The 19059-nt window shown below is 35.2% G+C and overlaps 1 protein-coding gene across 4 annotated transcripts in view; it reads right to left on the bottom strand.

The window, feature by feature from the left end:
- FRYL (FRY like transcription coactivator) overlaps positions 1-19059 on the bottom strand; it is a 242199-nt gene that overhangs the window by 73207 nt on the left and 149933 nt on the right. For 3 of the 4 annotated variants that reach the window (XM_068542998.1, XM_068543001.1, XM_068542999.1), the window contains exons 18-26: positions 18768-18900; positions 16363-16470; positions 12219-12456; positions 10590-10775; positions 10236-10322; positions 8474-8742; positions 5643-5838; positions 3862-3986; positions 2181-2238 (exon numbers count right to left, since the gene is read on the bottom strand). In XM_068542998.1, coding sequence (XP_068399099.1) covers positions 2181-2238; positions 3862-3986; positions 5643-5838; positions 8474-8742; positions 10236-10322; positions 10590-10775; positions 12219-12456; positions 16363-16470; positions 18768-18900 — 1400 coding nt within the window. The remainder of the gene's footprint in view (positions 1-2180; positions 2239-3861; positions 3987-5642; positions 5839-8473; positions 8743-10235; positions 10323-10589; positions 10776-12218; positions 12457-16362; positions 16471-18767; positions 18901-19059) is intronic. The other variant, XM_068543000.1, reaches the window with a different exon arrangement.

The following is a 19059-nucleotide window of genomic DNA, read 5'->3' as shown; positions in this document are numbered from 1 at the left end:
GTGGCTATTGCATCAAAAAGGTATGTGTGGATAGTTTGAAATTCACGAGCCAAATAAAATCAAATGACATTTTACACAGTATTAACACTTATGAGGGAAGAAAATAAAATTCTACACTTTACAGTTACTTTTAGGTCAGATTTGCTAATCTGACAACTTTAGAGGAACTGAAACAGTTAGTAAACTCTTCCCTTTGGATGGTAAAGAATCCCTAAGATACTCCCAAATAATATGACAGAAGGGCAGGGAAAATATCACAAAGGGGACTGAGAAACCCCACAGATTTTGCTCATGCCATGGTTTTTCACTTAACAATTAATTCTGACACACAAAAATACAAACAAAAACAAATTTCTTTGATCATCATGGCACGAATTAATGTTTGTCTTACTAGGGCCAAAGTACTAATGCCTAGGGTAATAGCTGTTAACAACTTGATTCTGCTTCTAACAGAAACTCATATAATGGTAAGATATAATTAATCTCCTATAGCACTTTCTTCTATAGCTCGTTATGTCATTTATGATATAATTTTCATAATACAGAGCAATTAAAAATCAGTCATTCACTTTCATGTCCACAATCCAGTTTTCTGCCTTCCAAAAGCAGGCCAATTTGTGGGTAACCAATTCATTAAATTTACTGTTTCTTTTAGCTCTTATGAAGTTTGCTGCAAATCATATTGAATGAAATGGTTTTTTAACCGTCTTTGAGGATTTTTGCAAAGTTTTAGTCGACCTGTTTTCATTTTGTGTCCATAGAAAGATTGTGAGTCTAATGCTCTCAAAATATATCACACATTCAAGGCACATCACTGTGCATATCTATTCACCTGCTAAGATGACTTTTTGCCCTGAAATTTGTAAGTACAAGTACTGCTACTTAATTTTATTTCCAATTCCACTTCGCTCTAATAAATCATTTTTGCACTGTAACCACACGATCATTCTGAAACAAAAATTAATCAATTACAAAATGGAGATACTATCACTACTCCACAGGGCTGAATTACAAAGGAGGAGTGAAGAATTACAGATGCTGTTTTAACGTCCCTATAAAAAGTAGCTATTGTCACCATTTCCCTCTCCTGCTAAAATTCCTCAGAGGATCTCCAACATTAATAGCAGTAACTCTCATTCAATGTTCTACATCAGACTCATCTAAGGTGCTTAAAAAAACAGATTTCTGAGTTCTATTCCAGGGATTCTCATTGAATAGGCCCAGGAATCTATAATTTTTAGCAAGCTCTCCCAGCTAATTCTCACATTCCACTGCCATATGGGGCACTGCCACTGGTCTACTGGATAAAGCTGAAACCAGGAGCCTTTCGTAAGATAATTCCTTTTTTGCTTTCCAGCTTAACATTCAGTCACTTTCCCCATAACATAATTACAAAGAAAAATTTGCCATGTCCAAAATTTTTAAATAAAGTTTGCAAATGCTGTTCCTCTACCTAGAATGTCTTTCCCTTGCTTGTCCACTGGGGAATATGCTTCAAAAATTCACCTCAAATGTCATGCTTCACCTATAAAGCATTCTCTTACACCACAGGCAGAATCAGAGGCTTTCTTCTCTGTAGCTCATACAATTCTTTATCTATGACTTTATTTGAGTGCAGAATAATTGTTATAATTATGGATTACATATCATCTGTCCCAAAAGACATGTGGCTTCTGAAAGGTGCTCTGAACCTGATGTGTAGATTTGGGGATCTAGACCTGGGCTTGGTAAAACACAGCCCTCAGGCCAGATCTGACCCACTGCTGCCAGTAACTATAAACAGAGCTTTATTGGACTATAGAGCAACACGCACTTGTTTAGTTGTCTAGGCAGCAAAACTGAGCAGCTGCGACAGAGACAGGATGGCCTGCAAAGATGGAAATACTATCTGGTCGTTTACAGAGAAGGTTAGAGGGCTCCAATCCAGACTCTGACCATCCTAACTTCAGGTAGAGCAATTAAATATCTGTATTACCGAATGGGTTTCTGAGTAAGACCTCTCGTGGGGGGGAAAAAGAGTTCTACACATTTTTAAAATGTTGAAAACTGCACTAGACTTATTTACTTCTGAACTTCTAACTTTTGTTATATTGTACTTTTGTTATATTGTACAGAATAGAGAAGCCAATTTTAAGTGTTTGCCAAATAAATATTTAATGCTAGAAAACTACACAGCTTACCTCTGGCCTTCGTTCCAGTGCTTCTTTAATTATGGGATGTAATTCCTCTATTAGTTCCCTAGAAGAAAAATGATATACATTCATTTAATTAATAGTTAAATATATAATCTGACATGTAGAAATATGTAAATATTAATATAATGATGTAAACTAACAAGTGTTAACCCTAATCCTACTGTTTTAAACACAGTTTTTATTGTTTTTTTTGTTTGTTTGTTTGGTTTTGGTTTTGGCCACACCGCGCAACTTGTGGGATCTTAGCTCCCCGATCCGGGATCAAACCCAGGCCCTAAGCAGGGAAAGTGTGGAGTCCTAACCACTGGACCCCCAGGGAATTCCCTGTTTTGTTTTGTTTTGATTGTGAAATAACATGCTCTCTGTAGAACATTTGGAAAACAGAAAAAATGGTATAGGCCACTTACTCTAATTTGTAGAGGTAAACACAATCTGTTCAATCATTTTCAACCCACATACATTTTACATAGTTGAAACTCTAACATATATAAAATAGTATCCCTTTTTCTTTAATTAACACTAGCATAACCACTTTCACATGCCATTAATTAATTCATAATGCTCTAGTATTGATAATTTTCCTAACCATATTCAGTTATTACTGTTTCATTAAATTTTATCTAACTTTTTAAATAAATACTGCCCAGTGAACATCTTTGTACATTAATCTTTGATTTCTGATTATCTCTGTAGGATTAATCCTTACAAATGAGATTAATGGGTCAAAGGGTATGAACTTCATGAAAATAATCTTTTTGTTGTTTTGCTTATATTCTGATTTTAAATTGCAAATGTACTCATTGTAGAAAATTGCGAAAACACAAAAAAATAAGAAGAAAATAAAATCCATCCACGATTTCATCATCTATAGAAACTGCTGCAGACATTCAAAGTATCTGCCTCAGAATTGTTTCTATTTATGGGGATTTGTTTTTTAAGAAATTGAGATCATTTTTGTATCTCATTTTTTCCATTAGCACGATCGTGTGTTCACTTGTCATAAAATTATCTTCCAACACTTCATTTATAATGAATGCTATCCCACACCTACAGACATATTACAATTTATTAACCTAGTCTCTGTTGTATATGTTATCTTGGAGACAAAACATCAAACATCACCCCATATCAATGGAGGACAACCTCAAAAGAATAAAGTCAGGATCCATCAGGCAATAACAAAGCAGAAACTCAGGCAAAAAATGAAGAATTTGCTTTATGACTATCAAAAACACCAAGAATAATATAAAATATGTACATAAATATTTCTTTTAAGAATAGTCATTCTCTTGAACAAGAAGGGGAAAAAAACTACAGTTTTAAGCAACAGATCAAGATTATAAACTAACAGAATCACTGTGTAAATAAATCAGTAGGAAAATATTACAAATTTACATGGCATTTTATAATTTCTAGAACGCATTTATGTATAATATATATTTGATTTCCATAATCATTCTTTGAAGAAAATATGGTGTTATTTACTCACTCAAAATGAGGAAATAAAGGCTCAGATAAATTAAATGACCTGTTAAATGGCTAGTTAGCTGGTGAAAGTCAGGACTGATATGCAACTATCCTGATAATAAGTACTCTACCTCACCTTCTCTCCAAGTAGCCACATTTGCTATTTTAGGGCATAGAGAAAACATGCAAAGATAATTACCTAAAAGCTCCTGGGTTGGTCCTGCCAAGACCTAGAACAAGGGATTCTGTGATTTCCATGCTCTCAGAGCGCATCATTGGAACTATATGCTTAAACAAAGATGAAGGGGATGGGATGCCAATAATCTGGAAAAAAAATATTATATTTATAGCCGGCACTAATGATAGTACATCCAACTAAATAATTTGACATTTCAACAGTATTTGGCAAAGGACGATGGATAGGTGACATTTTAGAATGAATGTCATTTCAAAATTCACTTGTGGTATACATAATCTAAAAAAGTTAAATGATTTATCCAATGGCTCACTACAAGTTCGTTAATGGAAGTGGGATTTGCAGGTCTCTTAATACCTTACAGACACTCATCATCATATAATAGGCTGACTCCATCAGCCTATTTCTTTCGATCTGTAAAAATGAGTAAAAAAATTACTTCTAAAAGAGTCATCAGTGTTAAAGTTAGACACCCAGATGTTAAGTTTTGTCAATTTCCTCCAACTACCTGATAATATTTTGTGTCATATCGTGAAGACTATGTCACTATTCTTATCAAGTTATTTGTACCCCTACATAATCCAGGGAAATTCTAAAAGAAAAACTTTATGTATTATTATTATTATTATTTTTTTCAGACATTACATGAAATTTCTAAAAATCTTATATTTGTATTTGTATGGAAATATGTATGGAAATATGTTAATATAAATGTTTCAGACATTACATGAAATTTCTAAAAATCTTATAGTTGTATTTGTATGGAAATATGTTAATATAAATGTTTCAGACATTACATGAAATTTCTAAAAATCTTATAGTTGTATTTGTATGGAAATATGTATGGAAATATGTTAATATAAATGTTTCAGACATTACATGAAATTTCTAAAAATCTTATATGTTCTGGTATAATGTTATAAGTCATAATCCTAGTTATTACTTTAAAATGTATATCTCAGAAATAACTAATTTTCTTGTCAACTGCATTATTATGAACTTTAATCAAATCTTTAACCGTGGTCATTTTTTAAGTCTTTTGTCATTTACAGACAGTTCTGGGTGTACTCTGATGATTTTGCAAATATGTTCCTATAAAAGGGTTTCATCTTCAAGAAATTCATGGAAAAGACTCTGACAAGTACAGGTTTCTGGTAACTGACTGTACTGCTGAACTGAAAGAATAAGCATTTTCAGAACTCTAATGAAAAACTGATGAACTCATAAAAGTGCTAACAAAAGATCAAGATTAAAAAAAAAAATTAATTACATGGGACTGAGTGAACTGATGAGGATGAGTATAATTTTTGTGACTTTCTGTCTGAATTTAAAAAAAAAAAAAAAAAAAATCCCACAAGGACTCAGAGGCAAAGAATATACAAACCAATTTTCACTGCAAAGTAAAGGAGCTGTTACAGTGGAGGATTACTGGACTGAATGTCAATATTATGACATAGTATGAGTGTGTTTCATGTTTGGTAATTGCAATCATTGTTGCTTTTGTTGTGGTCATCCATGTACAATGCTTGGTGTCAGTCTATTTATCTCTTGTAAAAATAAAATACAGTGTGTGTGTGTGGAAAAAAAAAAACAAACTTTATGTATTATTGATTCCAACTAAGAATCCATAAAAATAGTAATGGGATTTCTTGAACTATTTTCAGTATTAGTCCAAGTAACTAATACACTTTTCAACCAAGTTATTTTATTGTCCTGAAAAAGAAATTTTAAAACATTATTTTTATGCTGTCATTTGGATTCAGTGGCAGATGCGGAAAACTTACTTTAGAATCAATGCTGTAGCCACTATCAGGGGTGGACGCCAGCGTCTCAGGAGGAGAGCACCGCACGGAACCCGCAGATGTTGAAGATGCGGTGGAAGTCGCCGCACTGCAGCAAAGAAGCAGGTAGTTTCTCCACAGGCCCATGTATGAGTCACTGCTTGTGGTAGTATTTACTTTCTTAGCATTGATGGGGCTACTGAAAAAAAGAAGAAGAAGGAAAACAGGTAGACATAAACAATACATGTTTTGAAAAGTTTTTTTTAAAACTAAAGCTAAATTTCTATCAATTTAGGGGAGATGGTTGGCATAAAGTTTTTATTACTACCACTGAATCTTGGTGGAATAAGATGTAATGAATAAAATATTAGATTGAAAAATAAAACGCATTATAGGATCATTTTAACATAATCTATTATTTCTGTGAGTACAGTTAATATTTTATCAGGTCACATTTTATAACTTGTTATACATGCTCAATGTAGGAAAAAAAAGTGAAAACAAAATGAAAATCAAAATAAGCACTGTATAGTCTTCTACATATCTTCAATTCATATACATTAAAATAAAGGCATAAATACATCTCTTTAATTTATAAAAACTGAATAATATTGTTTCATTTGTTTTGTACGTGCTTTTTATACTTAACATATATATTTAAACATCTTCCATGTAAATTAATATACTTCCGTGACATCATTTTTGATGACCATATGTTATATCATAGAGATGATCATGATTTATACGCCACACTTTCACTGTCAGATATTTTAGCTAATAGTAATTTTTCCCTATTATACACAACACTATACATTTGAATATATGCTTAATTATAATAAATGTTTTATTATTTTCTTGAGTAAATTCCTGAAAATGGAATTGCAGAGTCAAAGAATATCTACATTTTTTTTTTAAACATCTTTATTGGAGTATAATTGCTTTACTGGTATGTTAGTTTCTGCTTTATAACAAAGTGAATCAGTTATACATATACTTATATCCCCATATCTCTTCCCTCTTGCGTCTCCCTCCCTCCCACCCTCCCTATCGCACCCCTCCAGGTGGTCACAAAGCACCAAGCTGATCTCTCTGTGCTATGCGGCTGCTTCCCACAAGCTATCGGTTTTACATTTGGTAGTATATATATGTCCATGCCACTCTCTCACTTTGTCCCAGCTTACCCTTCCCCCTCCCCTAGAGTATCTACATTTTTAAGGCTTCTATCAAATTTCTGTTTTGAGAGATTAGACCAATAAAATATTCTGGAACAATTCCATAAATCTTTCCAAATACCAAAAATTTTGTTGGGATTAAGGACTGAAAGCAAAACAAAGACAGGAAAAATACTAAGTTTTAGTCCTCACCTTCAATAGATTTATAATCTATTGATAAATAATACATATCGTTTCACTGATTCGTCAACAGTTTCTCAGTATTTTTAAAATGTTCAGAGCACTGTGACAGCAGTAAAAAAATCCAAAAACAGAAACCTGCTAAAAAAAAAAAAAATCACTGCCATCATGTGTGCTAGGGGAGATATATAATACAGAAATAAAACAATGTCAGATGGCGCTAAGTTTTATGAAGAAAAATAGAGCAGAAAGGGGATATAGGGACTGGTGGTAGGAGAGGGGCTTATAATTTAAAATATGGTAATTAAAGGAGACTAAATAAGTTCATAAATGTTACACAAGGTGGCAAGTGTCAATCTTCTTTAAAAAACCAGCATCCAATACACAATACCTGAGAATCTACATAGATATATAATTAACATGTATATATATATATATATATAAAAACAGTAAAAACAAATACAAAAAATATATGTGCGTATATATATATATATATGTTTATATATATATGTATATATAGATACACACAAATGCAAAAGAAGGAATAATTACTCTGGGTTGGAGATATAAGAGAAGGCTTTAAAAATAAGGTGGACTTTGCGATGCGTCAGATATGGGCAGAGCATAAAGAAAACAAAAGGCATTCTCAGTTCATGTGAACACAAGCTCACGGAATAGACACTGCAGACCACATTCAGTGAACTCTGAGAGGTTTATTTTGGTTCCAACATAGAGTACACGGATAGCATTGATAGAAAGTAAGGGAGAAAGTACAGACTGGAGGAGCCAGGTTTGTGCAGGCTTTCATATGAGCTGAAGGTGTTAAGTTTATCCAGGTGTTGGGTTTATATGGTCAAGTTATATGATAGGAGGACTCATGCCATGCAATCTGATCAATGGCATATTGGATAAGGTGAAATCAGGAACTCAAACTCAAACAAATTCTCTTTAAAATTTAAGAGCAAGACTAAGCTGCAGTTATAAAGCCTTGGTCAACTCTCCAGCACATCACCAGTTACTCCAACTCTTTACCATTATCCTCAGAACTACAACCAATGTCATTATCACGCATCCCTCACAGTGGACGGCCTTCCTTACAATGTTGTCAGGAAAAGTAAGGTCACTGAACTCGGTTTCCCTTTACTTCTCACCCTTTATCTACAAACTTATCTATACTCACATCCATATTCATCTTCGGATGATTTCCTCATTAATTCTTTCATTCACTAGACACAAACTACGTACCAAGCAGTGTGTTATTAAGTGAATGAACGATTACAATTTGGTGAGACCAAATTATACGAAAAGAATGAAAGGATAATGAGACTGGGTCCTTTACAACTTTCATCTCCCTTCTTCACATACCAGTATGTTATGGCATGTTATTTATGGGATTCTCAATTTGTAGAACTTTTCAAATGCATACCTTATGAAGGCTGACAGTCTATACATTTTAAAACTTGCACTAGAAAAACAACTTACTTTATATCAACTTGTGGGGATAACAACTGAAGTCTTGTGTATGCAAACATCCAAGCATAGCTCACAGCTGTAGGGCAGTGTTTTGGAAGGTTTTCTTGCTTTAAAAAACTGGAGAGACTTATAATCCATGGATCTTGGCCTTGGGTCACATGTGCAAATATCCATATGTGCGATGGACTAATCACATCAAACTGGTGGCTAATAGGAGAAGAGTTCCATTCTGCTAATGTCTGTAAATCTATTGAGCTAGGGCAATACAGCAAAGTAGTCTATGAAGAGAAAAAAAAAAAAAACAACCAATTGATTATTGCATATTTCAACAACTTTCAAAGTTTTGCCATATAAATTGCTTTTAACTATAAGTGGCCTATTGCTAGTTTCTAGAACAGAGGTTCTTAAACAGGGGTAATATGAGCAGAGAATTCCTGAAACTGCATATAAGCTGTTTTGTGCACATGTGTACATGCAATTTTCTGGAGAGAGATTCCATAGTTTGTGTTAGTCTCAAAAAAGATCCATAAACCAAAAAGTTTAAGAACCACTACTTATGTAATTCATGTATGAATATGCAACTTTCACGGGCATACTGAAGCTGCTAGAGAACTCAAAAATGAACCATTAACTTTCATGCTGATGTGCCCTATATATGCATAAGTGGAACAGATGGGGAAATGGGCTCCTCTCCAGAGGTACATATTCTCAAATATTTGCTCAGTAATATTCAAAGACTGAATATTAGACTGAAAGAGATAAAGACTTACCTTCAGAACAAATTATTTATGATTCAAACAACAACAATGACAACAAAACAACAACAAAAACCGGAGTCTTAAACTGAACAGAGGCCCAATTCACTCGATCATTCAACAGATATTTATAAAGTACCCGCTCCGAGTCAGGCACTGCTTTTGGCACTAGAGACAGCCATCTATTTCTCAATTCATGGTTAATAATCTAAAACAGAATGCTTTAAATTGCACAGGTTTATAACCATCTCTTAGGTTTATAAAATTTTATTAATATCTCTCTTGGTTACACATAACTCGTGAGGTATGAGAGCCATGTGTTACGTGGAAAGCACAGAAACCTCTTGTCCAGGTATTCCAAAACGGGAAGAAAATAATTTCAAGTAGTAAAGTGTGATGGTTATTCTTACATCAGTTTTGAAATCTTGATATATGACCTTTTCTTCCCCCAAGCCAAATTAAGAAAGCTGGCATGAGCTTTCTTATGTATGTGTTGACAAAGTGTTTTTCTTCATTTTAATGAGTCAAATTACGTATGACTCAGGCATAAAATACTATATATTTACTCTATGCACTTAAATTTACATGGCAAAGCAAACAAATACACTTACTGAAGGTGCAGAGCACAATTTTTTGCTTCGAATTTCAACAAAAATTTTCTCCATAGCCTTTTAACCAGCATATAGAGGTCAAGAATATTATATACCGTAATAAATAGCAAACAGTAGTCGATAGCAACTTCAGGTTTAAGAGAAACTTTTTAGATTGGAATGGTTGGAATTTTACAAAGATAAAATATCTTTATTTCTGTGGGAAGAGTACTGACCATAGCATAAACTAGTGCCACTTTGTGTGTGTGTGTATGCCACTTTTTTTAAAGTATTTTTTGTTTTTAAAGCACTTTACCATTTTCAAAAATACTTTCTAATGCATGACATTTGTAAAAGAAACTCATGTATGTATGTATGTCTTAAGTTCCAAAACACGACTGAAGAGCACAAAATCATTAAAGTTACCTGATCGGCCCCAGTGAGATGGATGAAGCTCTCAAGGATGGATGGGCTCAGCCTGTCCATCACATCTATGGCTAATTCGTCATCACCCTATAAAAAAGACATCACATGTCTAAAAAAGTTTAGGAATGTTTAAGAAAAGCCGTCAAACCTAGGTAAACATTAAAACTCACTTTAGCCCTATTTGTTACAAATGGAATCGAGGGCAGGTAGGTGGGTGAGCTCAGACCCTGTCAAAAAGATCTTGTTATAAAGTAAGTTATCCTTGCATGGTAAAAACAGAAATGGAATAAGGATGGACAAAAGGAGTTTTTAAGTACTTTCATTAGATAGCTGGATGAGATATCTAAATCTTACCTTAGGTATTTCCAAAAGTGCAAATAAAGCCCGTATTTCTCTAAGGACACTGACAGCTAATCTCCTAGTGGCAGGTCGACTGCTACAGAGAGTGACAAGTGCAAACCCTTCAACCACATGGAATACATTGGAATACGGGCTCCTTTCCAGAGGAGGGGGATGAGAAGCTCCATTAACCATACCATGCTTGAAAAATAAACAGAAGTTAAAAAATATATGTATGTATAGACATTCTAGTAAAGCAATTACTAAAGAGTAAAGCAAATCATAAAAATGATGGCTATAGGTCTGTCTCAGCTCAAGAAATTTAAATAACATTTAATTTATAAAAATGTCATAGTCACATAGTGAAAAAAGCATTTAATTGGCAGTCTGAACAGGAATTCTGTACCTAAGTTCTATCACTCTCTGGCTACTTTGTAAAAGCCTTAGAGCTGACACTTAAAATCACTACTGGTCTAACATTTCTATATTGAAAATGAGGGGATTGGATGGTATCCTTTGTACTCGAAGTGTGGACCAGCAACGTGGCATCACCTAGGAGCTTGTTAAAAAGAGAGATTCTCAGGCCCCTGTGATTTGTAGGCTCTTTAAAGGTTGAGAAGCTGGGTTGGCTTAGATGATCCAGCCCTAATATTCCAAGATTCTATGACTTAACACATTATCACAAATCAATAATTTGAGCACCTTTTACGGTTAAGAAGCACACGTACTGTATATGTGAAATGGGGACTGGTGCCTTTGAGAAAACAATCAAATAACTCATCTGAAAGGCTACCAAAATTTTTTATTATATCAGCTTTAAATATATTGGAAACAACCTAAATGTGAGCTAGAATTGCCTCTAGTTTCTACGTTCATTTAAAAATAATTATTACCGGGACCTCCCTGGTGGCTCAGTGATTAAGAATCCATCTGCCAATGCAGGGGACATGGGTTCGAGCCCTGGTCTGGGAAGATCTCACATACCACAGAGCAACAAAGCCCATGCACCACAACTACTGAGCCTGCGCTCTAGAGCCTGAGAGCCACAACTACTGAGCCCGTGTGCCACAACCACTGAGCCCGTGCACCACAACTACTTAAGCCCACGCGCCCTACAGCCCGCGAGCCACAACTATTGAGCCTATGTGCCACAAATACTGAAGCCCGCGTGCCCTAGAGCCCGCGAGCCATAACTACTGAGCCTGTGTGCCACAACTACTGAAGCCCACACACCTAGAGCCTGTGCTCCACAATACGAGAAGCCACCGCAATGAGAAGCCCATGCACCGCAACGAAGAGTAGCCCCCGCTCGCCACAACTACAGAGAAAAGCCCGCGTGCAGCAACGAAGACCCAATGTGGCCAAAAAATAAATAAATAAATATATTTTAAAATAAATAAATAAATAATAAAAACTAAAAATAATTATTACCAAAGAAAGAAAGTTGGAAAGGTTGGACACACAAATGTTATGTATTTAATATATAAACTATAGGAAAGTTCTGCTTAAGGGATTACAAACACTTTGAAAGGAAGTAAAACTAATAAAACTTTTAGTTTTTGAGAAAGTCAATATGTTTTAACATCATCATTGGTCATCTACCACTGACCACATACAAAGAGATACTACAAAAGAGTTTGGTACCTGTGAGTCCTGGTTTTTGTTATGCATTTGGGTTGCTTGTTTCCACTGATTTATTAATTGCACCAACATCTTTACGGCATTATCAAGAAGCGTGGGATGGACATCGGTCACTTCACGAACAATAAAATAAACAAATCCTGAAAGAACATCCTCCCGCCAATCTGGAAAATCAAGCATTAGTGCCTGCAGAGTATTGAAAGCCAGAGCACGTAGTTCTTCATCCATATGAATTGTGAGCCTACCAAGAACAAAATTCCATTAGCAAACCTCAAAAACCTTCCAAAGAGTTTTATCATCTAAAACGTAAAACTAAGAATTTAAAAAATATATCCTCTCAATTGGTTCATAAGAAGTAAGAAGATAGGAACCAATGTTCACTTTTTGTGCTATATTCATCCTTATGCTAAACTATATTCATTTATTTAAATTCACACGTCAATCTACTAATATTAGCTGGTACTTGTAATATAATTCAGAATAATAAGTTTGATCATAATTCAAATGTTGTACTTTAGAAAACACAGATTGACAAATCAGAATTACATTAAAAAAATTCTTTAATCCTTAAAATGCCATATGTTATCCTATAATCAATCAAAAATTACATCCAATCATATAATACCTTAGCGCTAGCTCATATTTATTTAGTCCTTTACTGGAAAGGACATGATTTATCTCTATCATTCCTTTCATGCTGCTGAGGTTACAGTTAAACATAAGATGGCTGATTATGAAGAAAGAAATACAACAAATCAAGATGGAATCAGTTTAACAGAAATAATTCTTGACAGTGAGAATGAGAATAAATTTAGGAGTAACTTCATAAGTGGGGTATGCCTAGAAAGAAAATGAGAAAAAAAAATGTGTCAAACTAACCCATAAGGTCTTCAAGAGTTTAAGTCTAAATAAATTATAGGAGAGGCTATATATAATTACCTTTTAAAGACATCAATACAATATGAGGACATGAATTAATATTAGTTAAAGGATTTTAATGGAACTTAAAGAAGAGAATGATAAATAAGAAAATCATAAAACATGGCTGCAGCAGTGAAGCTACCAATATATATTGCTATATGAATATGAGTTTCTGTTTGGGGCTGTAGAGTATTATTTTCATGATTGACCATCAAGACACATGCATCAGAGTTAGAAAGAGCCTGAATGAATAAAGAAAAGCAGGTGTATTGAAAAGTATGCCACAGTTACATGCTTGGGCAGCTGGAAAGATGCAGTTATCCTCAATGATAGAGGAAGAGAGCTGCGTGATTTAGGTGAGAGGAGATACACGGTCTTCGCCCTGCTGAGCTCAGTTCTCGTCTTCACTAAGCCAACGTTCAACTGACCATGAGACTGAGGAGAAAATGTATTACAGCTACAGAGACCTAGGAGTGAGCCACAAAGCAGCAGCAGTTAGAGCAGCGCACTGGAAGTACCACGTGGGGTCAGATCAAGGGTCTCTAGCCCAGTGTTCTGTCTCTGATAGTGGCACCAAAGGCGATACTGTGGGCTAGGAGAGTGACTGACTCTAAAGGTCATTTTAACATCCCTTAAATCCATGAATTTACACCTATCTGTGTGACTCGTGGTATAGCCATGAAGAGAATGGTGCCTGGATAATTTAAGGCAGGAGAACAAATTGACCTTCCCTAGAGACAGCAAGACAGGTCTGCAAATTTACAGTGTATCTTTGCTTTGTTTGTTTGCTTACTTTATTTCTAAGTAAATAAGATTTAGACATCACAATTCCAAACGATAGGAGTTGGGGACAAAGTAAGCAGACCCTAGAATCTTTCTTTCTGCCAAAATAAACTAATTGGTAAGTGAATACCACAGGGGAAAGAAGCAAAGTATTATAAATAGCAAAGCAAATTGTCAATCACTGTCGAGATGTTTGCTCCTTTACAAGGCTCCTCTATCCCTGCCCCTTGGAGATGCAACTTCATTTTGGTGGGGGATATGGACTGCCGTCCACAAAGATGCAGGTGAGTTATAAACTGAGGTGGGAGGAGTAAGAGCAGAAGTGAATGAGAGTTGTTTACTGCTTTCCCAAGGAACAGCATTATAAATAATTACAACTTATTTTCCCTCCCTAACACTGACAAGACCTCCGTAACTCTGCAATCTAATTTACAGCAAGAGTTAAGAGACAGAGTAGGAAGGGATGAATTTATCTCATGGTGCAAAGTTTCAAAGTAACCCCTTTCTTCTCCTCGTAATCCTAAAAGACACCAATACCATTCAAGGTCTGAGTGCAACCCGCAACCGCTGAGGATAGGTAGTGCGCGGGTGTGTGAAATGCTAGGTGTTTTCAAGGAGGTAGAAAAGGTTGCTGGTGTGGTCTATTAACTGTTTATCCATTGTGAATTTAACTTAAGACTTAGTGATAAGTACCCAGCGAGCAGTAAACGTCTTTCAATGTGATCAAGTATCACTGCCCTGATAGTCTTTGCACTTGGTTTTCCCTTTAGGCTGGGGCCAGCAAACTATGGCTCAAGGGCCAAATCCAGCCAGGAGCCTTCACAGGTGGCTGCTTCTGCACTACAGTGGCAAAGATGAGTAACTGTGACAGAGACCATGTGACTTGCAAATCTTAAAATATTTACTATCTGGTCCTTTAAGAAAAAAAGTTTGCTGACCCCTTATCTAAAGAGAATCCCCAACTATGTCAACAAAGCGGTTTTTCAAAAGGCCATCACCTCAAATCAACTTAGAATTACTTTTGGGAGCTGGTTAGTTTGGATGTCATGTTATTTATTCACTTATAGAGCCTAGTAGAGGAAAGAGATAAAAACTTGAATGCTATGGGCTCTGCAATAAGAGGAAAAACTAAAAATGAGACCTGGTTATCACCCTAGGTGCTAAAGAAATGACTGTAGGAGTTAACACACTAATTAATTGCCCAGTGGGGCTGTCATACACCGATAATGCCCATATGTTAAGAGACAACATGAAAGGTCCCAAGAAACAGTACTATATGGAAAGGCAAGGAATTTAAAAATAGGATTTGTAGGGGAATCCAGAAGAACTTTAACAGTTAAAAAATGAGGGAGGACTGCTGGTGGGAATGTAAATTGATACAGCCACTATGGAGAACAGTATGGAGGTTCCTTAAAAAACTAAAAATAGAACTACCATACGACCCAGCAATCCCACTACTGGGCATATACCCTGAGAAAACCGTAATTCAAAAAGATACACGCACCCCAATGTTCATTGCAGCACTATTTCCAATAGCGAGGACATGGAAGCAACCTAAGTGTCCATCGACAGATGAATGGATAAAGAAGATGCGGCACATATGTACAATGGAATATTACTCAGTGATAAAAAGAAACGAAACTGAGTTATTTGTAGTGAGGTGGATGGACCTAGAGTCTGTCATACAGAGTGAAGTAAGTCAGAAAGAGAAAAGTAAATACCGTATGCTAATACATATATATGGAATCTAAAAAAAAATGGCTCTGAAGAACCTAGGGGTAGGACAGGAATAAAGACGCAGATGTAGAGAATGGACTTGAGGACAAGGGGAGTGGGAAGGGTAAGCTGGGACGAAGTGAGAGAGTAGCATGGACATGTAATGTAAAATAGATAGCTAGTGGGAATCAGCCGCATAGCACAGGGAGATCAGCTCAGTGCTTTGTGACCACCTAGAGGGGTGGGATAGGGAGGGTGGGAGGGAGACGCAAGAGGGAGGGGATATGGGGATATATGTATACATATAGCTGATTCACTTTGTTTTAAAGCAGAAACTACCAAAACATTGTAAAGTAATTATACTCTAATAAAGATGTTAAAAAAAAAAAAGATACTTTCAGGATTTCACATTTAGGATATTAAGTCATTCGTTGCTCTCATTCCCTGGGGAAAGAAAGGCTTTGACCTCTCTGCCATAAAACTAAATAAAAGTCATTAAATACATCTTGAGATTAAATTTCATCAACAACAACAACAAAAAATGAGTGAGGAGAAAGTGTTAACAAAACGTAAAAGACAAAATGGGAGTTTAGAAAGTTATCAAATAAAGGATTAAAAATGTCTTTATCACTACTTTTTTAGTGATAATAGTAACAGGGGTGCATTAGAAATGTAAAGAGATTTAAAGAGATAAAAGATAACCTCACAAACAGTAATTCTCATTTACCTTGCTAACAATTCAATGAGGTCAGTTCTGCTCATACCGTCAGGAATCAACCTTGGAATAGCAGCAATACAAGTTCTAAACAAATCAATTTTGGGTTTTCTTTCCCCCCTGAAAAACAGATCACAAGAGGACTTAATAAGAAGAATCTTACATACACCAGACAATGAAAGCAAACTTGGAAAAATTATTACAGAAAATAAGCCCACCTCCAAAAGTTTAATGTATTTATTTTAAAAAGCATATACAAATCCAGTAAATAATTATCAGTTTATAAATGCAGAAAAGAATATATGGATAATTCAGGAAAAAAACACAGGTAGCCAGCAAAAAAGGTTTTCAGTGATTAAAAACAAGTATAACAACTATTATGTTTAAATAAGTATTATTTAAGTAAATTATTTATAATTGTTTCAAATAGAATTAAATATATAATATTTAACCTTTGAAAATATTTAATTATTAAAATAATAAAATTGACATTAAATAACCAAATATTAGTTATTTGGGGGGGGTCTATAAAATCAACAAAATTTTTTCTTTCTCTTAATCTCATATACTAACAAGGGTTTTAGAAAACAGACATTCTCATACACTACTGTTGGAGTTGTTTTTTCTTGTCTTTTTATTTTACTTCAGAATGTACACACACACACACAGACACACACAAACATATTTAAAATTTTTATGTAATAAAATATATGAAGTTTTGAAAACCCTGGTTCCTCCAGAGGCTTGATACAATTTAATTCTTCTGTATTTTCCCCTAGTTATTCAATGATTTTATTTATTTTAAATATCTAACCTTTTATATACTGGTTTTTATTTTGGTCTACATTTCAAGGGGAAGCTGTTAATTTATTTTACCCAAATTATTCTTCAATTGGCCCAATAAAATAATTCTTATATAGACAAGAACTTGGATGTTTTAAGAGTTTTCGGCTCAGTATCCATTATCATGGCAATGGACCTACTACTTACTTTCAGTGATTTTATATACAGTCAGTTTTCTCAGCTTGGTTCCAACATGCATGAATTTCAGTTACCACAATTTAGTTAAATAGTATCAGTCTCCAACAATGTGGTTCAATTTTCTGTTACCATTAACTGTAAGTAACTGTATAGCCAAGCTTCCCTATTAGCTCCTCAGTGCACAAATCAGGATGTAAAAAACAGATGTGTATCATAACCAGTGACTTAATCACATTAATTTTTTCAAAGTCTGTCATGATTGGTCACTGCACATCCGTTATTCGGTTCACACGTACATGGCAAATTATGTAGTTGTGTTGAGTCCTTGTCTCCAGGGGTAAACTCAGGTGAGTATCCATCTGACAAAAATGGATAATCAAAACAGGAAACTGGCCAACAAAGATTAAAGTACAGCAAAGAAAGGAAAAGTGAATACTGGGAGTGAAATATTGGGTTGGCCAAAAAGCTTGCTTGGGTTTTTCTGTAACATCTTATGGAAAAACCCAAACAAACTTTTTGGTCAACCCAATATGAATCAAACATTAATGGAGTTACAGAGGAACTAGCTGACCAGGGAATGCTGACACTGCTGTCATTGAAGCCCCTACATACGCAGCCAGAGGAACTCAGTGAGGGCAAATTTACAGGCAGAAATGAGGAAAGTGTGACAAAAAGGATGAAGACTTCCCAGAGGAAGAAACGCAGGAAAAAAAACTTCGCATTAGAGAAACTCTCAGAGATATTAAGATTTTCTAGTATATAGTAACTATGCATTAATTGAGAGATCCAATATCCAATTTGGTTATCTAAGATGTACAATGCAGATATTAACACCTTAAAAAAAGTCCTCTTATAAAGAATATGTAGACACTTCCTAGCAAGTAAAAGTTGTTGCCATAAAATATATCTTCCTGAGGAGGAAGTCCCTAACAATAAGGGAAGAAAACATGGGTTGACAAGCAGTGCAGGCAGTGGGATGGGGGAGAGATGAGGTACAGTTTCTCACACAAAAAGCCACTCATACATTATTCCCCTCTGCAGCCTCAGTTCCCAGGAGATTTTCAGGTTTTCTTTTTTTGTTGAACAAGGCTCTGGAAATAAGAGCATTTGTTTGACTTAATAAACCAACCATGTCCACACACATCTGGGGCCACTAGCATTTCTCTCTCGCTCACAGAATAAGTATAAGGCCTCATCACTGACAACAAACTGGACGGATCCAGGATGACTTTTGCTATCTATACTGGTTTGACAGCACTTTAAAGAGTAAAACTGAGCCTGTGGGAGGAATCGCTGTATTAAAAACTGCCGCAGATGGCAATAGGGGCGAACTCCAGAAGAGAAAGGAAGGAAACAAGGAAGGAAACAAGCAAGAATCAACCCACTTTACTTATGAAAACTGAAATAGCAATGAAGAGAAATAATTGACTACATACGTAATCATATCTTCAGGCTCCTTATTAGACATCTGCACACTAGTCATACACATTGGTCTCCCGACTTCTTTGTCCAAATGTCTGAGAATGCTGTCTAACGCTTTTCTCACTTGAGGATAGTAAACAGACATTCCTGGGAAGGGGGGAGAAAACCTCACAGTTATAAAATGTCAAAAATTAGATAAAGAATAGTTACAACTATTTTCTGTAAAAAATAAAAGCCTATCAACCTTTAAATTACATTAGCTTATTTTTGTTACAAAAGAAGGAGTTCTGACTTTGACATACTATT

The sequence above is a fragment of the Eschrichtius robustus genome, chromosome 4 (assembly GCF_028021215.1).
Source record: "Eschrichtius robustus isolate mEscRob2 chromosome 4, mEscRob2.pri, whole genome shotgun sequence".
NCBI lineage: Eukaryota > Metazoa > Chordata > Mammalia > Artiodactyla > Eschrichtiidae > Eschrichtius > Eschrichtius robustus.
The sequence above is the reverse complement of the archived record's forward strand: the minus strand, read 5'-3'. Positions and strand labels throughout refer to the sequence as shown.